This window comes from Carassius auratus, chromosome 4 (genome assembly GCF_003368295.1).
Source record: "Carassius auratus strain Wakin chromosome 4, ASM336829v1, whole genome shotgun sequence".
NCBI classification, from domain to species: Eukaryota; Metazoa; Chordata; class Actinopteri; order Cypriniformes; family Cyprinidae; genus Carassius; species Carassius auratus.
In genome coordinates, this window is record NC_039246.1 from 9513108 (window position 1) to 9539019 (window position 25912).

At 34.3% G+C, this 25912-nt stretch overlaps 2 protein-coding genes and 1 pseudogene across 2 annotated transcripts; all 3 read right to left on the bottom strand.

The window, feature by feature from the left end:
- Positions 1–6181: 6181 nt before the first annotated feature.
- Positions 6182–12628, bottom strand: LOC113068619 (methyltransferase-like protein 25; annotated as a pseudogene).
- A 6493-nt stretch (positions 12629–19121) lies between these two features.
- Positions 19122–21825, bottom strand: LOC113068087 (antigen WC1.1-like). Its single transcript, XM_026240676.1, has 9 exons — positions 21652–21825; positions 21341–21538; positions 21147–21242; positions 20877–20936; positions 20603–20686; positions 20178–20243; positions 19987–20049; positions 19822–19884; positions 19122–19603 (listed from the first exon to the last, which is right to left on the bottom strand). Exons 1-9 carry the CDS (start codon positions 21761–21763, stop codon positions 19554–19556), a joined length of 792 nt encoding a protein of 263 aa, XP_026096461.1. The 5' UTR covers positions 21764–21825; the 3' UTR covers positions 19122–19553.
- Positions 21826–25015: 3190 nt separating this feature from the next.
- LOC113068627 (scavenger receptor cysteine-rich type 1 protein M130-like) lies at positions 25016–25719 on the bottom strand. Its single transcript, XM_026241404.1, has 2 exons — positions 25564–25719; positions 25016–25338 (listed from the first exon to the last, which is right to left on the bottom strand). The coding sequence occupies exons 1-2, from the start codon at positions 25673–25675 to the stop codon at positions 25016–25018; spliced, it is 435 nt and encodes a 144-aa protein (XP_026097189.1). The 5' UTR covers positions 25676–25719.
- Between the last annotated feature and the right edge of the window lie 193 nt (positions 25720–25912).

The window sequence follows — 25912 nt, forward strand, 5'->3', positions numbered from 1 at the left end:
ACAATCAGTGACAAATCAGAAAGAAGCAGTTTGATTTTCTCCATATAAATCATTAAAGTGTGAGCGCTGATGAGCGGGACTCCTCCTCCAGCGTGAAGAGACACTTCACTGAGGACAGACTCGTGTCAGTCAGAAGTCAGTGTGGAGATAAAGTCACACTAAACTTAAAGCAGACTGATACAGAAACACTGCAGCTTATATTCAGCATCAAACCTGAACCTGAACACAGCAGACACAAGCTCTGATCACTGACTTCTGTAAGTCTGAACACTTCAAACACTTACACAAACAAACTAGAACCAATTTCTAATGACTAATTTTAATGGATTTTCCTCAGTTGTTCTTTATTCTATCAGAAAACAAATAAAAATGTGATTACTCCAAAGTATTAACTATATTGCTGCTAATTTTATTTTGAGTATTATTTTTATTTTTATTTTATTATATCTACTTTCATTAGGTTTAACTTTGAGAATAAAATAAGAGCAATAATCATGTGGGTTTAATACTGCGCTACTGCATTTGTCCAGCAGATGGCAGCAAAACACTTCTTATTGTAAAGAGAAGCAAACAAGAGTCTTGTCTCTGTTGCTGCATGAGGAACTTCTCACCAGTGAAAGTATTACAGGACAGTCTCTATTATGTGAAATGATAAAGTTAACAAAATAATAAATAAATGAGTATATAAATAGACTAGGAAAATAAATAAAATGTAATAAAAATAATAAAAATTAGAATTATACTTATATTTCATTATTTATTTACAATTATATTTTTTTCATTTAATATTTAATAAATGTGAAAATATATAAATGTTAAATACATACATAAATAAAAGTGAAAATAAGCGTATAAATAAAAAAATGTAAAAAATGTGGTAAAAATGCAATTATACATATTCAAGGAAATATAGACATACTTAATATTTGTTGTTTTACATTTCTTTGTAGATGTATTTATTTATTAGATCCGTTTCAGGTCAATGGCTGGAGAACAACAGTTAAATTTCAGAGTATTTTCCACTCTGCTGAGGAACCCGACAAGGCTGCCCTCTTTCCCCGTTGTTGTTTTGTCGCCATCTTTTTGAACCATTTGCCATTTCAATAAGAGAAAACAAAAGGGGGGTAAAAGACACAAACACAAAATCCTGGGTCCAAACTGCTGATTGGCAAGACAAATAATTGTCAAGAGTTGGAAATCAGAGGATGTCACTTCTTATCAGGAATGGGCGGTAGAACTAGAGTGTCTGCATTTGAACAATTGTCTTTTAAGCAAACTCAAGCTAAATCTGTATTATGAAAAATGGTCTAAGTACTTAATTTATTTGGAAAAGGGACATTAATAACTGTGTGTGAGAAATACACTGTTTGTGACAGTGTAAATGTGATGTGTTATTGATTGAATTTATTTATTAATTTAATGTAATGTATTTTATTTACTGAATTTTCTTTTGATTATATAATGTAATATAATGATGGATGCTTTTATTGTATTTAACCTTGAAGCCGTATTTGAGGATTAGTTTGGGTTGGGTTTGTTAACAGAATAAATTATTGTATTCTGTATTCTATTTTGAAATTTGTCTGAGAATCAATAAAACTGTTAATCACTAGATTAGTTTCAGGTGACAGCTGGAGAACAGAGGAGCGAGGAAATGAGAAAGCATCAGTTTGAGTTTGAGAAGCACTTTATCTGAACCCAGTTATCTGATAACAATCATTTATTCAGTCACTCAGATTTAATTTTGAAATATTAATTTACAGTTTCCAGGAAATAATTTACTGTAGCTTTCAGTCTCTTTGGAAATGTGTATGCTCTTTAGAAACAATAATAATGGCTCAATGATTTCCATTAAATTGACTGATTGGTATTTGTTTCTCAATGCAAAGGTGTTATTCCAAAGTCAGATTCTATTTTTGAATCATATTACCTAAATTCCTTCCACATTGAATTAATATTTATGATGATTTTAACTGATATTAACACTCCCTCAAAATGTATCCTAATAAGTAAAGTTAAATAAATACATAATTACATAATTATTCATCACATATTTGACCCTGTTAAGTATTACTTACAAAAATGTAAAAATATCACAAAATGACACGTCCTGCTCTTTTTGTCAATATTTGCCTAAAACTATAATAAATTTTTTTGGGATTGTTCTTTCAATCCTTTTAGAGTAATATTAAATATGAGTTTTTACTAAAGACCAGTGTGCTTATATTACTACACAGATGTCTGAATGCATTTTCCCTCAATTATAGCCATACATTTTTGCCATTACAGTATAATTAAAAAGCTATTATTTTTTACATTTAATATGTTTTAAAAATATAAAAACTTTTAATTTAATGTGAACATAAACAAAAGAAAAAAACTTCACATAAACAATAAATGTAAAGCTTTGCGTTCATGTTAGTTGTAAAATCACATGCACTTTTCAATGTTTTAATTACTGTTATTCAGAAGTATATTTTAGCAATGCTTGTCAGGTACAGTATATATTAGTCCATACTTTGTTAATAGGTAATCAAAAAAGATAATAAATTATATCTATGAACTCATCATACAGGAATAATAGACCAAGTTTGCAGTTGCAATTTTGTTTAATACTGCAATACCGATCTATTTCTTTGGGTGGCAGTAAAGCACTGAGATGTAAACTTGAGGACTACAGATTTATTTAAAGGGGGGGGGGGGGGGGGTGAAATGCTCGTTTTCACTCAATATCCTGTTAATCTTGATTACCTATAGAGTAGTGCTGCATCCTTCATAACTCCAAAAAGTCTTTAGTTTTATTATATTCATAAGAGAAAGATAGTCTGTACCGATTTTTCCCAGAAAAACAAGACCGGCTGGAGGCGTGACGTGTGGGCGGAGCTAAAGAATCACAAGCGCCAGTAAGCTTTTGCGTTGAGAGCGTTTGGAAACTGTGACATTGCATGAGGAAAAAAACATAATCCAAAACAAACCATGGGTAACAGTCAGATTCAGCCGTATATTTATGATCTAGAATCAGATCCAGAGGCTGAAATCTAACAAGAGCAGCAGCAGCAACGACTACATCTGGACGTCTCTCTAGTATGTATTGAAACTTTGCTTAGCGGTTTTGGAAAATGACTAAGTTCCACTTTATGTCGTCTTTTTTTTTTTTTTTAAGCTGTACATGTGGAAAGTGCAGTTTGATGACAACATCGCATGTTGTTTACTTGATGTGCTTAAGCGCAGATAGCTAAGTTAACAACACAGAGATATTTGAAGCAGTTTTACTCACCGCCTGCGGTTCCAACACACGATCGTGACCCTTTTTCGTTGGGACTGCATTATCATATTAAGAAATAAACGATATGCAAATCCGGCGTCAAACTGGGCCTTGTTTGTAAAACAAGCATCTTCAAAATGCAGGGAACAAACAAAAACACTTGCACAACTCCGTTGATGCTCTATAAAAATAAACTCCGTCCACTGGTCCCTTGATGCTGTTTTTTTTTTTTTTTTTTGGTAATCTGTGCAGGGTTGTCTTGCCCTGGCAACCAAAAATACACTTCTTTTGTGACATTTCTCGTGTTCTCGCTCTGATCAATGAATGTCTGTTGTGCTCTCAGTGCTCTGCTATACGGGAGCGCGCGCTCTTCCGGGAGAAGTGGCCTCAGGACCCATATAAGGAAATTCCGCTCCATCTAACGTCACACAGACCCATACTTGAAAAAAAAACTTTCCGAAACTTGTGACAAACCGGAAGGAGTATTTTTGGAACAAAAATACTCCTTCAAACGTACAACTTAATTTTTTGAAACTTTGTCCATGTTTAGCATGGGAATCCAACTCTTTAACAGTGTAAAAAACTCAGTATGCATGAAATAGCATTTCACCCCCCCTTTAATAAATCATTGAACGGAATCATTGGAGCTTACTCAGAAACACTGTAACCATATATTAACATCAAGATAACAAAATGAGCCCTGCAATAAATATTATCGATTGACAGCAATGAAGCAGCACTTTAGAATGTTGCGTGAGCTTTGAATGACTCGGTCCTGCAGTGAAGGACAGTTTCCAACCGAAAGAATATTAAAAGTATCAGAAAGTAGCAGTACATTAGAATGATATCATTTATGACTGCAGCAACAAATTTGTGTTGTTTTTATTTATCTTAATTACAAAAACAATACAAATCTCACAAAGGTTTAATACCAAAGGAGTGGGGGGCAGAAAAACCTGAGAATTAACATATCAGTATCAACATCAATAAAACGTTGCTCAGATGTGTTAAACTGAAGCAGTGGATGACATCATTGAGCCAAATGTCCCTCTTCTTTGTTTGACTCCTCCACATCATCATAATCTGTTATTAAATACAAAATATTAAATCAGGTCAAATGTTGTTATTGGATAATTATTTTAAAACTGGAAAATATTAAAAAATTTAATAAAAATGGAATATTTTAAACTAAATTAAAATAATGTTAAGATGAGAACAAAAGTGTTATAGTAACTTACTCAACAGGTTTGTCACATCTTCACTGACACTCATGACATCATCATACTTCTCCCGAACTCTCTCTGATCAAGAATGACATAGAAACATCTCATATCAGTTTATAAAACACATTTGAAGCATCACAAATCTAATACTCATGTAAACATGAAAAGGGTCATAAAAAATATAGTTCTGTGCATTTCACCTGTTACCCCTTGAGAGATCCGTCTATTAATGATGACATCATCATAATTCTCTGGTGCGTCCACTACACATAAAAATATAAGTCAATTTAAAATGTAAACTAAAAATCATTAAGGCATATTATTTGAAGGAATATTATTACATATTGTTTTTAATTGATGAATTAAAACACCTTTTCTGATATCAGAGTTCAGCCCGCTCATCATGACCTCATCATAGCTCTCAGGTGTGTCTTCTAAAAATTCACACATTCTTCACAGAAACATATTCATTACCTTTATGAGCAAAAATATCGGCGTATCCACTGTCTGTTTCAACTTTCTGTAACATCATACTGTCACAGTGTCTGGGTTGTGTTCCCTGGGTTTCCACTAGATGTCCTCCTTTCCCCACGGTGTCTGTCACTTCATTAATCACATTCCTCACGTCCCTGCCTAATCAGTGCACCCAGCTGTCACTAGTTATCAGTTATCTCACTCTGGCAATTTCCCATTAACGTTTGTCTCTCTTAGTGTGTATTTAACCCGGTCTGTCTTAGTATGTGTCACAGAGTCATTGTGAATTCATGTCCATCAGTCTGTCTTGCCCATGCCTTGTCTTCTTGTTTTGTTTTCATGTTTGGGTTGTGTTTGGTATTGACCCCTGCCTGGACTGTTTATGCTCTTTGGATTACCACTTAAATAAAGACTCAATCGCAATTGGTTCTCTCTCCGCGTTTCCTTGGATCCCGGTCGTGACACATACAGAGCAACTACAGTAATTTACAAATGTGTGGGTATCATCTGTGTGTCAGCTGAAGGTTTTAGGTTCAGTCACTGTTTTAGCAATCACCAAATAGCTCAACTTTGTCTTCAATCTACTGATGATAAATATTTAATATTTTATGTCATTTATGGTGTTTAAATCATAAGTTTTTCCAAATATCTACATGCATCTAAAAACCATGAAACAGCCTGAGCTACTGAACTACTAAAATGAATAGATTGTGTGGCACAGAAACAAAACAAATCCAGCATGACATAAAATCTATAATGTACTTTATATGATGGTGCATATGATGGACAGAACAAAAGATGTAGACTTAATGATTTTAAAATATATATACACATGCACTTATAAATATAAAATATTTTTAAATAAAAAGTAGTCATAGATATCTAAAGAGAACAAGACAAAGACTTAATGATTTTCAAATCACACATAATACAAAAAAAAAAAACATTAAAAAATTAATGTACTAATTTATATTGACAAGAAAATACATAAAAATACATATATAATAAATATTACAAAAAAACATTAAATAAAAATTAACACACACACACACATATATATATATATATATATATTCATAATTTTACAAAAAAAATATTAATTAAGAAATGACACTTCATATACTTATTCATTTATATTGACATAATATACACACATACATAATAAATACATAAAAGTTTATGTATTTAGATGTCTATTTATATAATCTGTGCTGTAAATTAATAAAAGTATAGTGTGTGTGTGCGTGTGTGTATAGAGAGAGATAGATTAAGAGAGAGAGAGAGTAAAATAATTTTCAATTTTAAATAAATATTTTACTTAAATACTTATTTTCTGAAAAACCGATATTTGGTTATATTTCTCTTTAAACCATGAAGATTTGCTGTAGCAATCTCATAAAATAACATGAAGGACGGCCCGATAAAAAAAGTGACTCCATAGGCAGCTGAAACAGACAAGAAACCAAGTTAACCACGATTACATTTCAAAGCTGATTTTGCTTTACTTAGACAACGCATGCTTACTTGGTTATGTTTGCTTACTTATTTATATTCTTAATTATTTCATTTGAAATGTTTGTACCATTTGTGGCAACTCTGAAAACAGATTGTGTCATATTTTCCATGACAATTATATCATCCAAACAATCAGACATGCACAAGATAGAAAGAGTTTGTTCATGCTGACTGTTTCACCTCTGTATTTTCAATCGTTTTTAAAAAGAGAATAGTTCAAATTAAAATACACAGTGCTTCCAGTTGAATTTGGAAGCACTGTGTATATGCATAGGTGCATACGCTGTTCATTCTGGCATTCATGTTTGACCAACACATTACAATCAGCTGTGCAAACAGCCTCGGTCACATTAGATTGAAGTCTTTATTTGCAAATCCTGCAGTGGAAATGAGTTTCTAATCAAAAAAGTGAATATTGTAAGATACATGAGTCACATGACACAATCAGATACTCACCCCTCCTCCAGCAGACACTCTCTCCAGAGCCTGAGAGGGGAGTGAAAAGCTTGAATTGATAAAAAAGAAGTGATAACTCAAATTTTCATGATTTGATGGTCGCCTTCAGCTTATTGGCAATGTTTTTTTTTAAAACACCTAAAAGATTATGTATTTATAGTTAAAACCTTATGCAACATGCATCAGCTAATAAGCAAAGGATGTGGTTGAAGATGCGTGGGCAACGTGATGTTATTTGTGACGTGTGAGGCAGACTTACGAGACACGCTGACATCCTGGCATTTCGACCACAGAAACACTCCTGAGCCTTCAGATACTGACTCACAGGGAAACCACACACACCATCAACACACCCTGAACAACAACCACAGAACAACACGAAGATGAAAAACTGTACAGCTTACGTTTTAACAAAGTACTGTTCAAATTTTCAGGGTCAGAAGATCTTTTAAAAATAAATTATACTTGAAGAGAGCATGGATGCATTAATATTGATAAAAACATTTATAACGTTATAAAATGTCTATTTCAAATGAATGTTGTTCTTTTGAACTTTTTTTTCCCATCAAACTGTCATTTATGTATATACATATATATATATATATATATATATATATATACATATATATATATATATATATATATTTTTTTTTTTTTAACCTTGATAACAATAATAAATGTTTATAAATCAACAATTCACTATATTAAACTTATTTCTGAAAGATCTTGTGACACTGAAGACTAGAGTAATGATGCTGAAAATGTAATAATATTTCACACTTTTACAGTTTTTTATTGTATTTTTGTAGAGAGACCTTCAAAAACAGTAAAAATCTTAACAACCCCCAAAATTTTTATTGCATTTTAAAACTAATCACCAAACATTTGGGATTAGAACCTGTCGAAAACGTGTCATTCAAACAAGACCCACACTGCGGCTCGAGGTCTATTCAGTGCAGACAAACACTGTTTACTCCAGCTATCATACTAATCTAAACCACGCCAAACTGAACAGGATCCAGAGTCCAGCACAGGCCTGAAAAATGTGTTTGTGATACAGAATGAGCTGTGCATAAGAAAAATGCCTGAGAGAGGGACAGTGTACAAAACAATATCAGTGATTTCATTATAAAAGGTTTGACTCATTGCGAGTGAACTTTAACACTGTCTTGAGGCGACCAGCTGCTGTTGGATGATAAACTGAGTCTTCAGTTCATGTTTTATAATACAAAAATGTAAAACTGAAGTGCTTGGTTTTTTTTTTATGAAAATACAAAAGTAATGCACTATAAATAAGCGACTGCTTAATGAATGCTGTTGGTGGGCGGGACTTCCTGTTTTCTGTTTAAGTAGGACACATTGCGGGGGGCTTTTCTGAATTGTGTCAGGAAATGCAGGGCCTGAGAAGAGATTTCGTGGAAGAGTATTACGCTGTCAAAATGAAAAGACCATAGAAATACATTCTGCTATGGAAGTGAAATTCTATGCAAAATCATGGTGTGAGTAGCACAGAAATGACACACTTCACCTTTAAACGCACAGCATGCTGTAATCGTACAGAGTTTTTGAGACACATATGAAACTGCATTTGCTTCATTAGATTTTGTTTCTTCTGCAGAACAAATGTGCTTGTAAAGTGAGCCGCTGAAGCCCTGAAAACACTGACATCATCAGACTGAAAACACCACATGCTGTACTCTTCTTGAGTTCATGAGATCAAACAGACAGTCTGTTGAAGGGAAGAGTGTTTGTGATGTCAGTCCAGCTTTTGCACACACTTCTTGTGTTTTAGCTCTGTCCCTGCAGCAATCGAGGGTCTGTGATGTGATCAGCAGGCTTTAAAAGACACTGAGATATTATTGTAGACCTGCTGTGCTTCATAACGCAGTAATTATGTGATCAAAATATCAGATTTTATAGGCACTCGAATCGTTTCTGCACTGTCTGCTCAAAGAGAACGTGTCTAAGAGGCAGAGAGAAACCACATGCTCTCTTAAAGCTAACACCAAGTTAAAATAAAAACTGTAAAACTTGTCATCATTTAATTATTCTCATGTTGTTCCAAACCTGTGTTCTTTATGAACATAATCTGAAAAAAGTTTCAGTGCTTTTTGTCCACACAATAAAAGTAAGTTGAGCCTAATGGGGTTGTTTTAGAGACTAGTAAACTCATAATTAAATTACAGTTAAACAACAACAACAACAACAATAATAATAATAATAAATGATTAAGTAATTTAATAAACAACTATTTATTATTTATTCTAAAACAATATATTATTTGTTATAAAATAACACAACATAATAATAAGAATTTTGACTTATTATGTTACAAAAACATGTTGACATGTTACATTTATTATCATTGTTGCAGTCATTATATTTACTATATTAATTAAATTACATTGTATATTATATTGTTCCAATTTTTATAATTATGTGTTCACTGAATACACTGAGTAATAATTATTATTATAGTGTTATTTATATATATACACAAAACATTATATATTTTATGTATTGTGAAATAATTATTTATTTACTAAACAATCAAGAACAAAAATATTCATTATAAAATAATAACACATTTTCATAATAATAATAATAATAATAATAATACATTATTGCTTTTATTATTATTACAAATACAGGTATAGGGCTGCACAGTGCAGGAAAAAATATTATACAAAGAAATGCATTTCCACAGAGCTTGTCTTGATTGAAAACTTGTTCATCCGTTCTAATAGAGACTGATCTGCCCACGTGTGTGTGTGTGTGTGTGTGTGTGTTCTTACCCTGTCTGTCGTGATCAAACTCTTCAGAGAGCAGATGGTAGCAGCAGCCCACACTGCAAACGGCGCGCAGCTCCTGTTTGGCCCCGAACATCCTCAGAGTGCTGGGGGCCAAATCTCCACACGTATGCAGACCAACCAGAACTGCATCCTGGGTACCAGCCAGAGAAAAGAGAGAAGGAGAAAGAAAGAAAGGGTAATTTAGTGAAATCAACACAGATTGTTTACCATCTCTCATTGATCATAAATAATGTGCTATGGACACATCCAAGTCCCTCTCCATTCTTGAGCTCAACTTCACCTAATTAACATGATTAGGATAATCACAGGCGTCTCGTTGAGCTGTAACAGCAATGATACAACTTCAGCTCTATAATCAGAGCCAGCAGCTGGACAACTAAAGTGAAGTGAAGTGAAGTGAAAGTGACATTCAGCCAAGTATGGTGACCCATACTCAGAATTTGTGCTCTGCATTTAACCCATCCAAAGTGCACACACACAGAGCAGTGAACACACACACACTGTGAGCACACACCCGGAGCAGTGGGCAGCCATTTATGCTGCGGCGCCCGGGGAGCAGTTGGGGGTTCGATGCCTTGCTCAAGGGCACCTAAGTCGTGGTATTGAAGGTGGAGAGAGAACTGTACATGCACTCCCCCCACCCACAATTCCTGCTATAACATTATAAAAACAACGATGTCAAATTATTTTATTCATTAATTATAATGATGATAATTAGTATAATTGTAATTATAAAAATGTCAATGTTTGTATATTATAATATTAGTAATAGTAGACATTAAAATGATTACAATTACATTTTAATAATAATAAAAATAATAATACAGAAATAACTATTATAATTAATGTTTTTTTCATTGTAGTTATTTATTATCTCTATTTAATATATGTATTTTATTTATTTCACAATGAATAATAAATTAGTATTATTTCTATTCTTACTACTACTACTATTTTAACAATTATTATTAACAACTACTAACAACTATTTTATAATTATTATTATAATTATTATTATTTAACAATGAATTAAATGACTGATTCTATAAATCATATCGTATTGTTGTATATTTTGTAAACATTGTTCTGCCCTGGTACTTTTTTTAGAATTAGAATTTTAAAATTCTTATTATAATTTTTCATATTTATTTATTAAACCTTACTTTTTAAACATATTTACACAATTTTTCATAAAATTATTCTAAAATGTATTACTAATTATTAATTAATTAATTAAAAACATTATAAGAATAAAAATAATAAGAACAACAGTTATTATTGTTATTCTTACTACTATTATTATTATTATTTATTTATTTATTCTCCCTTGGACAAAAGGATAATCTCTTCACCTCCAGCTCTGTGATCAGCGTCTTGAGCTCAGTTTCTGCGGTGACATATGAGGTCAGAGGGGAAAACAGGCCGTCGTCTCTGATGTTCCCCCGTCCTTCTCCAGCTTTCCTCTCCAGATTCTCTCTCTTCCTCTTCTCTCTTTCCTCCAGACTCAGCTGGCTGTGGTTGACGCGGGGAGAGACGTCTTCTGTGACGTCTAGAGACAGCATACTGAGGAAGCTGCTTCCTGAATCTGAATCATTCAGGTCTGATGGACATTCTGCAGCATTATCTGAAGCAGATAAATCATTGGTGACTTGTTTTGATAAAGCACTGCCATCCGCTCGAGCCTCAAAGCTTTACTTTTCCTCAGTAATAAAGTTTTTGATGCCATCACTGTTTTCAAAGTTTTTGCTGTGTATATTGCTTCCTAGTGGCTTTGTTCGGTTTCTGATAAGAACTTCTTCAGTTTCCTGTTCCTCTCCTGAGCTCCATGTGTGTTGGTGCTGGAGGAGTCGATCCCGAACACTTGCAGGTTGAACCGCATGGACAGATAGGAGCACAGGTAGCCTTTCCCTGAACCCACCTCTATCATCTGAGAAGCAGAAACATGATCAAAAGACTAAATTCAGTTTGTTTTTAACTAATTACATTTCAATCATTTTTACCTGTTTGACTCGGCAGTATTTGGCCAAACTAGCCACAACTTCAGACATTGCCTGCACCTCATGGGCCTTCTTACAGTTCATAAACTCATCCAGTGTTACTGCTTTGTCTGATGACTGTCTTCTGGGAATTACAGACAATGCATGAAATATGACCTTCTAATAATAATCTGAATCTGACATGCATAATAATCACAATAAAGATCCAGTGGAATCTAAATGTGGTTTTCAGTGCTTCTGATCTGACTGCAGTTACCTGCTGTAGTGTCTCCAGTCATCAGTCTCAGATTCTGCATCAGATCTTCCAGCTGCATACAGACCCCCAGACCTGGTAAACAGTGGGCTTTCGCTGCCCACCAACTTCTTTGAGGCATTGCAGAAACGAAAAGTAGTGTTTTCCTTCTCTAAAAAATAAAAATAATAATAAAAAATAAAATGAAACACACACACACACACACACATACATATATATATATATATATATATATATATACACATACATATATATATATATATATATATATATACATATATGTATAGACATATACATGTATATATATATACACACACACACACACGTATATATATATATATATATATATATATATATATATATATATATATATATATATATATATATATATATATATATATATATATAAATATATACATACATACATAAAATAAAATAATAAATATTATACTTTTTTACGCAAATCAGAGTATCTTACCTTCTATCGCCCTCATGCGGTCTTGTGTGGAACTGACAGCACACAACACTTCCTCTGGGCTCACACACATAAACGTGCTCCAAACATCCACAGTGTGCGCATTTGAGATACTTAATGATATGGAGAAAAAGCGATTAAGAGAATCTATTTTCTTTTAAAGTGTCCACGGGTATGTCATTAAATCACATTGTTCACGGGCACAGAAAAGAGAGAATATTTAGTGAGAGCAGGATGAGCAGCAGCTGTTGACACAGTATTTAAGACGTAAGTAATCGAATCAGGAAATGATTCCTCTGAGCGACCGAATGCGCGGCCATGTTGAGTGTACCGGTGCGCGTTTTGTTGAATGGCGAAATCGAATATGCTGCCCGCACACAAATGGTGTTCATTTTGATTTTTTTTTTTTTTTTAGCAAACAAACAAATGTACATACAAACTAGGTACTGAATAAACAATATTAACAATTCTCCGAGGCAGACATAGTTGCAAATACAATATGTAATAGTGATGTAATACATTAAATAGCAAAAAGTGATTAAAAAATAAATAACAATAATAATAAAAAAACAACAACCTTACAATAAAATAAAAATAAAAGAGCAATCATAGATAGCTAATTTCTTACAAGGGGTAGCAAGTAGTTATTGGGCACTTAGTTCACTGAAGAAGCTGGCAACTGCAGTATCTTTTTCATTTGAAAGAGCATCAAGAGAAGCAGCAAAACATTTAAGTTCATCAGAAAAGTGAGGAAAGGATGGAGGGGTTTTCAGAAATCTGCATTTATGAATGAAGTATTTAGCAACATCAAAAAGGTTGTTAACCAAGTAATGTTGTAAGCAATCTTTCTTAAGCCCACCAAACTTAATTTGTTTGTATTCAAGGGGATTTACCCATGTAATTACGCATGACATTTTACTGCACAATTGAGTCCAAAACAACTTTGAGTAATTACATTTAAAAATATATATGTTCGGTGGTTCCAATATCACTATCACAGAATTGACAAAAGTTTTCTCCAATATCAAATTTTGATTTGAGAAGTTCTTTAGACGGGTATATATCATATTTTAAAATGAAGTTCTTTTACTTTAGAGACTTGGAAAGGTAAGATAATTAATTCTCAGTTCCTTTACCTCTTTAGTGTTAAATTCTTTGAAAACATAATATCGTTTAATTCTATTTGGATAAAGTTTATTAATGAAGACATTTCTAATATATTTGTTATTAAATTTATGATCTCTAATAAACAAATTACCCAAACAAGGAGACGGGAGAGAGAATGTTACAGAGTAATGTGAAAGAATCCCTTTTACTAATAATACCATGTGTTTTGCTATGGCATTTACAACACTGTAAAACTCTTTAGGATGACAAATCCATATTTTAAAAAGAAATCCCTTGTAATTGAGAACATTTCCATAAATGTCTGCCATGTCCAATAGGGAAAGAATATTATATTGAAACCAGTTTTCATATAATAAAGATTTGTTATGGTGCAAAATAAAACGATTGTTCCAAATACAAGTTTTGTGTCGACTAAAATTGTGAGAAAATGCTATTTTCCAACAAAGGAGAACTTGTTGGTGGAATGCAGACAATTTAAGAGGTAATTTGGATATATCAAAGTCACATCTAATCAAAAAATCCAAGCCATCTACTTTCCCAAATATTGAAGAAGATACAATGAACCATAAGCAGTTTGTATTACAAAGAAATTATCTTAACCACTGAGTTTTTAAAACACTATTCATTATTTCTAAGTCAATAACATTTAAACCCCCTTCTTCATAACTGTGAACTAAATCATTTTTGTTAATATAGTGATGCTTATTTTTACAGATAAAGTTAAACAATGCAATATTACATTCTTTTAGTAAATGAGGTGGGATAGCTAAGGAGGAGGCTGGATAAACGAACCTGGAGAGTAATTCCATTTTAGTCAATAAAACAGATATCTCTTTGTAGCCAGTTATTGAGTTATTGAGAATTGCTTTTGCTTTTGAAAGATTTTTAACAAAACTTTCTTGGACACTTTGATTACTATCTCTAGTAATAGTTATCCCCAAATATTTTACACATGTTTTTATGGGTATGTTACATAAAGAGTCTAATTTGCTGCCATGAATTGCAAGTAACTTTCACACTTTACACTCAAATTTAAGTGTAGGCCTGATGCTTTGGAAAATAGATTAACTAGTTGAATGGCTTTATTAATCTGAAATTTGTCCTTTAAAAAGATCAGCTAATTGACTTATACCAATTTGTCTTCCAAATACACTGAGTCTATCAAAGTGGCTATTTTTATCTATCAAGATAATAACAAATAGTCTTCTTTTTTTTTAGCGTGTATTTTAATAGTGATTATTACATTAATCACCAATAGGATAAGACACAGCCGCCTGTATTTTATGAAAAAACCAAAAAAAAAAAAAAAAACCTAAAAAGAAAAAGAAAATAAGGGTAAAAAGCAATGCAAAACAAATAATATGCCGGTTATGTTTTCACTCCTTTTCTCTCTAACTGAATGCAATGTTATTTTCGGCCTCATTATTTATTAATAACATTAACAGTGAAACATGCATCTAACTCCGGCAGGTGGGGCTGGAGCTTAGTATAATAAAATCAGAAAAATAAGTCTTCATGCATGTTAAGAAAGAATTGTAGACAAGCATTTACAAAACTGTCAAAGTTTATTTAAAAATAAAGCAATTCATGAATTATTTTCTTGTACTCATTTATTTAGCCTACAAATTAAAATGATAAAAAATAACTTATATATTATTACAATTTACAACAGAGGAAAAAATTACTCCAGAGTTAGTCACGCCAGGTTTATTGTACAATAATAATCAGTTGCTATTATAAGATTATTCCTTTATTATTATTAAACCTATTCCACATAATAATAGTCAATAAAACTGTATGTTAACAGGAGCTTGCTGCATGAATCCGTGAGTACGGTTTACAGATCCGTGGGAACGGATTGCGAAAGTGTGCGCATGGATTATGAATTTGTGGGTACGGATTCAAAAACCGAGGGTACGGTTTACAAAAACTGAGCGCACGGATTGGAAATTCGTGGGCACGATTTGTTAAACCAAGGTAACAGTTTATGAATTCGTGAGTACGGTTTATAAACGGAAGTTTTTCACGCCAACAATGTTAATAAAATGATCAAATGCATTCAGTGGCACTCATAATTTGTTATTTTTACCGGGAAAAAAATGGCTAGTGGAAATTCTGATTGGCTGGTAACTTTAGAAAGTTACCAGCCACATTGGCTGGTGATCAAAAAAAGTTAATTTAGAACCCTGTATATATATATGTATATATATATATATATATATATATATATATATATATATATATATATATATATATATATATATATATATATATATAGTTAAAGTAAAACACCTTTGTTGAGATCAACGTTCAGTCCACTCGTCATGACATCTTCATAGCTCTCAGGTGTGTCTTCTACAAATTCACACATTCATCACAGAAACATATTCATTACATTAAAAAACAATTTGAAATATCTGTCTTAATTTAAAAGTATATTATATGCTGTATATATATGTAAAGTAAGAGAGTGACACCTGGGGCATGTTCAAGTTCAAAACGGTGCGCAACGTTTTGCTACGGTTTCTGTGTTGAACGACATGTTTCCTGGAAACGGCGTGCACCGGTGTGCAACGGGGTTTGATGCGTTTTCTCTTGTTTGGTGGGTGTGTCAGAACTGCAGTCCAATCAGCAGCAACATGTATATAAAGCACGCGGTATTAAAGTGAACTCGCACAATAGCTTAAAGGAAAATAATGTACAAATGTGTTCGTTGCAGCTTGGTATAAGCAACAACTGAGAGCAAGCAGTTTCGGCCCAGAACCGGCTCACGTGAAATCCATGCAGGCCAGATTTGGGCCAAATTTTTAGGCTGAAACTGCTTGCTGTCTGGGGAATCGGTCGCAATGAGCTTGTGTTTCATTGTAAAGCAGACATAACTCAGAACACATTGTTCATTCCACTGCTGTACTTTTCCATTGTATTTCAATGTAACGGCGCTACTCGACATTTTGAATCGTCTCAGGTCTCTAGCAGCTTCTCGTCACCAGTGCTGCGCTGGCTATGAAGACTATAGAACCCTTGATATATATACACAATATACCATTAAACTAATGCACATAAAATATGAATATTTAATGCAGTTCTGTGTAACTTGTTCAATGCTGTCCATTAATAATGACATCATCATTTAGCGTGAGCTCTGAAATGTTACATTACACTGATAAAGTGATTTTTTTTCTTCTGTAGCCTACAGTAAAGGAACAGAGAAAAATAAATAAAAAGCTAGATAATATATAAGAAACCGATCATATAATAACAGAGCTGCAGAGTCATCATCACACAGTGTTCCTCATTGACCGTCATGATGAACCTTCACTCAGCAGCACAGAGATACTGCCACACACCAACCTCACTAAAGCTTCAGGTCTTTAAAGTCTCTACAAAGTCAGCATTATTTCTCTGATTAAATGATGTGTATGTTATTTCCTGACTGAGCAACATTTATTTCAGACTCTTCAAGACTGCACAAATTCTATGGCATTTTACTGAACTACAGTTTCCATAGGAGTTAAAACATTAAGTGCTTTAAATTTTCAAAATTCAAATTCAAATTCAAAGATTTCAGAATGAACACTTTACATTTGTAATACATATGCTGAGATTTCTCGTTCAGATATTCACTACTGTAATGAATATGAAGTTTTATATATATATATATATATATATATATATATATATATATATATATATATATATATATATATATATATATATATATATATATATATATATATATATATATATATATATATATAAAGTCCTCCTTTAGTTACTATGCTGCCCGCAGTTGGAATCAGCTTCCAGAAGAGATCAGATGTGCTACAACACTAGTCACATTTAAGTCTAGACTCAAAACCCATGTGTTTAGCTGTGCATTTATTGAATGAGCACTGTGCAATGTCTGAACTGATTGCACTATGTTTTCACTGTTTTTTATGTAAAATCATTTTCTAACTGTATTTAAATTCATTTTAAGTAAATGTTTTAATCATTTTAAAAATTTTAAAATTGCTTGTTTTATTTTTGTTATTATTTTTCTTCATGATTATTTTACTTTCTTTTATGTAAAGTTCTTTGAATTACCATTGTGTACAAAATGTGCTATATAAATAAACTTGCCTTGCTTAATAAGCAGGGGGAATGACCAACATTAAACAATCATTTACAGGCTTAGGACATCTGCATTGTAAGAATGTATAGTGAGACTTCAGAGATAAATATTGTGACTTGTTAGGTGAAGTTTTCTTGTTTCCTTTCTCACTGCATGATTTTCTAATGTGTGAGAATACTAGAGCAAAGCATGCTTATGTTGATTATATTAATAAATATGTGATAAATACTTCAAAATGGGACTATACTATTCTCACAAATTCCATTCCTGATAAGTTTTTATTTTTAATGATGTCTAAAATATATTGAAAATATATTGTAATTTTAGTTTAATTATCACTAGATTATTTATTAAAGGCGTTAATATTATGGATAATACGTTTACAAGCTTATTTTTGAGAAACTTTGTTACTGCTAATAATGGTTCATCTTTTAAAGCTCATGGAAAGTGGTTGGCTCTTTATCCAAATGTTAATTTTCAGAAAGTATAGGCAGTCCCAAACCAATTTTGTTTTAATAATAAAATAAAATAAGTTATTTTATAATGATTCATCATTATTACCTCTGCAAGAAATATTTAAGTAAATTTATATAAAATCTTTCTCCACTCCGTTCTTTTTGCCAAGAAGAAGAAGAATCTCTTTCACATTTATTCTTTTTCTGTCCTTATAAAAAATTCTGTCTTCAGATCTCAGCATCTTTACGTCTTGAATTCTTTCTTCTATGTAACATTTCAGCAGTTAAGGTTCTCTTTCATTCTGTGGTTTCTGATAATAGAGAGCTGGAGGATGTCCTGGACTTTATTTGTATGATGGGAAAATTCCACATTCACAAAGCCTGATGCCTTAAAGTTAAACCATTTATTTAATTACCTTTTAATTGTTATTGTATCCCATCATGTTTATGTTTTTTTTTTTTTTTATGTTAACTTGTATATTTCTGTTATTTGTTTCCGCTTTTTCAGGCAGGTCACTCTTGTAAGAGATTTTAATTTCAATGAGTTTATATCCTGGTTAAATGAAGAACGAATGAATCAGTAAAAAAAAAAAAAATTAAATTAATATTTTACAAATTTAAAAATATATTAAATTAATTTAAAAAGAAAGATTATGCTAATGTCTGCTACTATAGTTAAACCATGGTAACCATGCACAAATTAACCATGTATTTACTACATACCATAGTTTAACCATGGTATTTGTACAACTGTGGTAACAGATGGTAATAAAAATACCCCCCACCCTCCCCCCCAAAAACATACTTTTTTGTTTTGTTAAAGTCATTTTCTTGTGGTCTGTTTCTTTATTTGGTTGTGTTGTGAGTATTTTCAGCACATGTGATCTCAGACTGATGAAGATGTTTTCTTTATTTGCTGGTGCTTTTTCTATTTGCATGTGTTTTCTGGAGTTGCAGCGGGTTGAGCTCTCGGTCCCCTAAACATTCTAATGTCCTTTAACAAAATATTAACAGAACCATCAGTGAATGATATTTTGATATTTCATATTATGATACTATTAAGTTGAAGATATTGTAATCCATTAATGATGGGTGGCAGCTGAATGATGAACGATCTGAACTCAACACAATTATGTTTATACAAAGTCATTCAATGTCAGAAAATGACAGGTTTTTGTTCTCTCGAATTCTTAAGGATACATAATAAAAAAGATCTGTAACAGCGTCTGGAAAAAGTCAAGCACCTTTCGAAAAGGTCATGAAAGCAAAGCATTTTTTTTTTCTGTCAAAAATTGCAATTGTAGACTTCAACTGAAACACATATAGTAAGATTGCTAAAACTTTAAAAGCTTTAAAAGGATCTGATGCAGTGTGTGAGGTTTGAGTTAAACAGCTCCTGTCTGTTTTCCTGGATCCTCCTCCACATCATCATAGTCTGTTATTGGAAAACAAGAGAATGATTCATGTATCAATACATACATTAAAGTGCATGATAAAAAAACACTACAACACTAAAATGAGAAATAAATTTATAAATTATAAATTTATAAATAAATTACTTAAAGAGAAGTAAATTTAATTGAACTTTCATAACCACAGAAATTGGTCCTATAAAGTTATTATAAAGACTAAATAAAGGTGTTAATAACATACCAAACATGTCACTCATATATTCTCTGACATTCTTCACATCATCATACTCCTCCTGAACACCCTCTGATATAAATGTGGCTATTATTAATTACATGAAAAAATAGACATATATCAGGGGTGACCAATCCTGTTCCAATCTAGAAGGGTGAAAATTGAATCCCACACCTGCTTTATCATTGGAGAATTGTCGTATGATGATGACGTCATCGTAGTTTTCTGGCAAGTCATCTACAACAAAATAATGAAAAATGAAATGCATCCATCAAATGAACAAATATTGGATATTGAAACTATGCAATAAAAATAATATACATACATAGAGTTAAAATGTGTAGAAATAATTCTAAGAACTGAACCTGTAGCATGTCTCAGTCCAGAAGTGATGACATCATCATAGTTCTCTGATGTGATTTGTTGCTTTTCTAAATGAGTTAAAAACAAAGAGAGATCAGACATTAGTCAGGACAGAAGGGAAAGATGGGATAGAAGTACAGGGGGTTCAGTGGATCGTACTGTTGTTGATCAACATTCTAATTCTTCAACTGACAACACATCTTTCCAAAGACTTTCAGTAATCACAAACTTTGTGAAAATAATGTGATCTAGAACCTTTGTTCAGTACATGCCACTGTTAAGACTGTAAGTCTGTCCCTCACATCCTCATTTTCATCTGCATACCATGTGCTATCTACCTTGACTAAAGTCTATAATCAGAAACAGGTTTACTGTTCACAGGCACAGAAGGTTAAAGAAGTGAAACCCATCAGCTGAAGTCACTCACCTGTTGGGCCTTTAGTGCTGGAGAAATCATTATGGTATTCAGGTTTGGTTCTTTCTGCAGAGTCTGCTCTTTCTGCAGAGTTTGCTTTAATAAAAAAATATAAAAATGAATATCTAAATAAAAACAATATCTAAATTATGTGTTGAATGGTGTATATAAAAACTTGCTATGTGAATGTTTTTATAATGTTTTTAATTAATTATATCTGCATTACACAACATACAGTAAACAGGGTTTATTAGCAGGTGACATTAATATATTTAAGTCCTCCAACCTGAAAGAAGCTCATCAGCATCTTCATACCCAGAATGCTGTTCTCCAGAAAGGACACTTCCTGTTATGGAGTAGAACCATCAAACAGATGTTCACAATCACAAATCTGCCAAACCTACACTTCCTTTGAATCACTCAACACTAATATTATGATTTCAAATAACACTCAAGGTCCCACAAATAAATCATTGTGATTTCTTCCACTCATTCCTCTGTATAAAGTGATTATCCTGTTGATGACTACACATCTAATACTATAACAGTTACTCACCCCTCTGAGTGAAGAGACTGTGTCTGTTATTGGATCTGTGCTGAATCTCCTCATAAACGGCCTCAGTCTTCATCTTGTGTCTCCTCTTAGAGAGAGCTGTGAGTGTAGACAGACAAACCTGCTGTCAGTTCACAACACATGACTGATCACACACTGAATAAGACACAATATGACAGTCTCTGGATCTCTCCTACCTCTCCTCATCACTCTGTTCTGCTGAATCAGTATAAGCAGTGGCACTAAGAGCAGTAAGAGCACAACTCCCAGAACAATCACAAGCACTGGGGGGACGGAGAGAGTTTGTGGAGGAGAGACTGATGTTGAGCGCACTGGAGGAGAAACTGGACGAGAAGCTGATGTTGTTGTGGCAGGAGAAGAGGACACTGACAAATCTGTCAAAACAGACACAAGCACATTCAAAGCTATGAATGTTCTGAATATAACAACATTACACAATTTAAAATGGTCTAAAAATAAATATTATTTCTCAGTATATTCCTGTGACCTGCACAGGTGAGTCCAGCGTGCTCTTTGTGGGAGCAGTCAGTGTGGTTTTTCAGGGAGAGAGGACAGTCCCACAGGTGAATCTCATTCCCTCTGCACTCGACTCTGTTCATCCACACAACACCTTCACCAGCACCAAAGACTGAATTCCCATCAGCCCTCAGTGCTGCTCCACAACCCAGCTGCCTGCAGACCACCTGAGCATCGCTGATGTCCCACTGATCATCACAGACTGAGCCCCACACAGCGTTATGATACACCTCCAGCCTCCCAGAGCACCGGCCCTTACCTCCACTCAGTCTGAGAGGAACATGATCTAAAACACACACACATCACAAAAAACTAGATTCATTAATTATCAGCAGAGTATTGTCTGAACAGCAGCGTCTGCACTGGAGTGTGTGCGATCTTTTGTATATTCCGAGATGAAATCCTGCTGGTTTCTCATATTAAAACACCATTATCTTATGTCCCTGTCGAAAAAACAGCATATGCAGGTTAGATATGTTTTGAAGCATAGCAGCTGGTCCTGAGCTGGTTGTGAGCTCCTGCTCATAACCAGCTTTGAACCAGTTTATGACAAACTAAGGACACGCTTAAAGCAGCTGCCACACTTAAGAACATACCTAACCAGCATGTGCTGATTTTTTCAACAAGGGTTGCATTCAACATTCATAATTTTCATGGTTGTTTCTGTTAAATGAACTTACCTGAACACTGTCTCTGATGGGGAGATGTGAAGCATGTCAGAGAGATTCGAGGAGACTCATGGATCTCCTGCTCTGTAACAATAATGAAATTATTATTAAATGTATTTCACACATCTTCTCTAAGCACTAATAATGAAGGATACGTCTTGTATTGTTCACTGATAAAAAACAACAACATCTGTTTTACCTGAGCAAATAATTTTGGCCACTTCATCGTCACCACAGTTATTCTGTCCCCAGAGTGAAGAAGGACACTGCCATAAAGTGGAATCTTGTGGTCGACATGTAACTTTATCCAGCCAGTTAGGAGCTGATTTCATTCTTGATGTAGAATCAGACAAAACACCAGATCTTCCACAGTTCAGCTCTTGACAGATCAGACTCACTGTGTCTCTGTCCATCTGGTTTAAACACACATTTCCCCAGGATCCATTGTAGAAAACCTCCACGTTCCCTTCACAGCCCTCAGTTAATCTGATCTCTTTAAACTCTACATAACAAAAGTACATTTTAAAATCACACATTTGAAAAATGTGAGCATTATGGACACTTGAATTTTGAAATGTGTAAAACCTTATATTTAATTTCAGTGTAAACAATTTAGCAGCATGTTTACCTGAGCACATGACTCCTACATCCTCCTTGTGATTACAGTCATGTTTTCCCCAGCCTGAAGAAGAGCAGCTCCACAGGGACGTCTCATTCCCCTCACACTCCACCTCATCCAGCCATATGTGTCCAGAACCAGGACCAAACCAGGCTGGTACCTGCTGGTTACTGAGGGCCACTCCACACTGCAGCTGTCTGCACACCACATGGGCATCTTTAATATCCCAGGAGTCATCACACACTGTCCCCCATGAGCCGCTGTGAAAAACCTCCAGCCTCCCTGCACAGTCTCCCCCAGAACCCACCAGCCTGATGGACCCTCGACCTGATATTTAGAGAAAGAACATTACTGATCACTAACATCTGAAGAAATCTTCCCAGATGTTGTTGTTCTCACCAAGGCAGGTGATGTACAGCTGTTGTGTGGAGCTGCAGTTGAGAGTTTGTGGAGAGCTGCAGTTCCCCAGATGAGCTTCACTCCCAGAGCACTGGAAGCCCGTCACACACTCATGACTGTGTTCAGGACTGGATGAAGAGGAGCCATCGAAGTTCAGCACAGAGCCACAGCCCAGCTGTCTGCAGACCACAGAGGATTCAGTGAGACTCCAGGAGTCCAGCAGAACTCTCCTCCAGACCTGATGGATGAAAACTTCCAGCTCCCCCTCACACTGTCTCTCTCCAGACAACCGCACCAGACCATCATGAAGAGCCAGAGAGGAACCTGAATTGTGTTAGAATGTAATGAGATAGTGTTAATAAAATACATTAAACATTTTTCAGTAACATAATGCTCTCAAAGTCAAAAAATTTTACCAGAGCAGATGACTCCAACATCTCGTCTGTGAGAACATTCAGCTCGACTCCATGAAGAGATGGAACATTCTGAGAGTTTTCTTTCATTCCCGTCACAATCAAACACATCAGCCCAGATTTCACCACTTCCCTCTCCAAACCAGTCTGATCCCACAACAGTCACAGCAATCCCACAATTCAGCTGTCTACAGAGGACATTGGCAGCTCTCATATCCCAGCATGCATCACACACTGTGCCCCACTCTTTGAGGAACTGAAGCTCCACTCTTCCAGAACAAGAGTCTGAGCCATTTATCAGTCTGAGATCAGTGTAACCTGAGCGAAGTAAAGAGAGTTCAGAAACAATGCATAAAACATTCTTAAGCTAAGCTGTCATTAGATTGAAAACATTATAACTCAAACCTAAGACATGACCTAGAATCAAAAACAAATGAAGAGATGCTGAATATTTATACTTAACCAGAGCAGATCAGTCCCACAATGTTGTCAGTGGTGCAGTTGTGTTTGAGTGATGATATTGAACAGAATGAAATATGAGACTCATTTCCTCTGCACTGAATCTCTTGTGTCCACATCTGAGTGTCTCCTTTGTCAAAAGCAGCTGCTCCCAGCACCTGTACAGGAGCCCCACAGTCCAGCTCTCTACACACAACCTCTGCATCCTGCTGGTCAAAGACAGCGTCACACACTGACATCCACGTCTGATCATGAAGTATCTCTAACCTCCCAGAGCAAAGATTAGACCCATCAGCAAGTCTGGAGCGTTTATGACCTGTTTATATTGCATTAAAGTGAGGACTAGGTGAGCAAGTTTTGGATGTGGCAAGTTTTACATTCATTCAATTACATTTTCTGCATATATATACAATTTTAAATGTTTACTGTAATACATAATGAAAGGTTTTTTTTTATGTAATTTCCCAAAAATGAAAATTTTAAATATCATTGTGGTTGTTATTCCCTGAAAATGCATCTTGAACCTGGACAGTTGAGGTCACCAATGCCTTTAACTATTGATGGTGTGCTGTAAATTTTTCTTTAAATCATTGTGAAAATGCAGTAAAATAATCATGGCAAATTTACATTCAAGATTCCTAACTTTTAAGTGGTAATTAATTCTAAGAATAAAACAGACATGTTTAAAGCTAACCATATCCAAAAATATATATATCTTTTTTATTACATAATCAAGACAAAATTATCAGAAAGTGAGGAATGCTTCGAGGTTTAACTTTATTCACCTGAGCATATGACACCAGCATCATAATTATGAGTGCAGACAGGTGCATTCCATCCTGCTGACCCACAGTTCTTCAGTGTAGACTCTGTTCCTGAACATGTTAAAATACTCATCCAGATTGGTCCTGATCCTGGACCAAAATGAGCATCACCCAGAGCATCTACAGGTTCTCCACAGTCCAGCTCTCTACACACCACTGCAGCAGCAGGCATATCCCAGAAAATATCACACACTGTTCCCCACTGACCTCTGTGAAGAACCTCCACTCTACCAGCACAGCGACTGTTACCATTTACCAGTCTCACATGCATCACATCTAAGAGAGAGAGAAATAGAGAGAAAGACAGAGACTAAAATCAATCAATCATTCTAAAGAGATGAAATCGTGTTTAAAATTGGCATAACTACTAAAATAGATACAAAATAGAAAAACTAAAAATAGAAATATATTTTTAAAAAGCAGAATTACAGTGTTATATTTTTAAGAATTTTAGTTAATTCTTCTGAATGCTACTAATTTCTCTCATATTAATCTTCTTACCAGCACACTGAAGCGCCTGGTGATCATCATGAGAGCAGCTGTGTTTCTCTGATGCTGGACACATTCGAATCTGAGACTCATTTCCTCTGCACTGAATCTCTTGTGTCCACATCTGAGTGTCTCCTTTGTCAAAAGCAGCTGCTCCCAGCACCTGTACAGGAGCCCCACAGTCCAGCTCTCTACACACAACCTCTGCATCCTGCTGGTCAAAGACAGCGTCACACACTGACATCCACTTCTGGTCATGAAGTATCTCTAACCTCCCAGAGCAGCGAGAACCTCCAACCAGCCTGACTCCTGCAGTAGTGAGAGAAAATAAAAGTTCAATAAACATTGTTATGATAAGCAA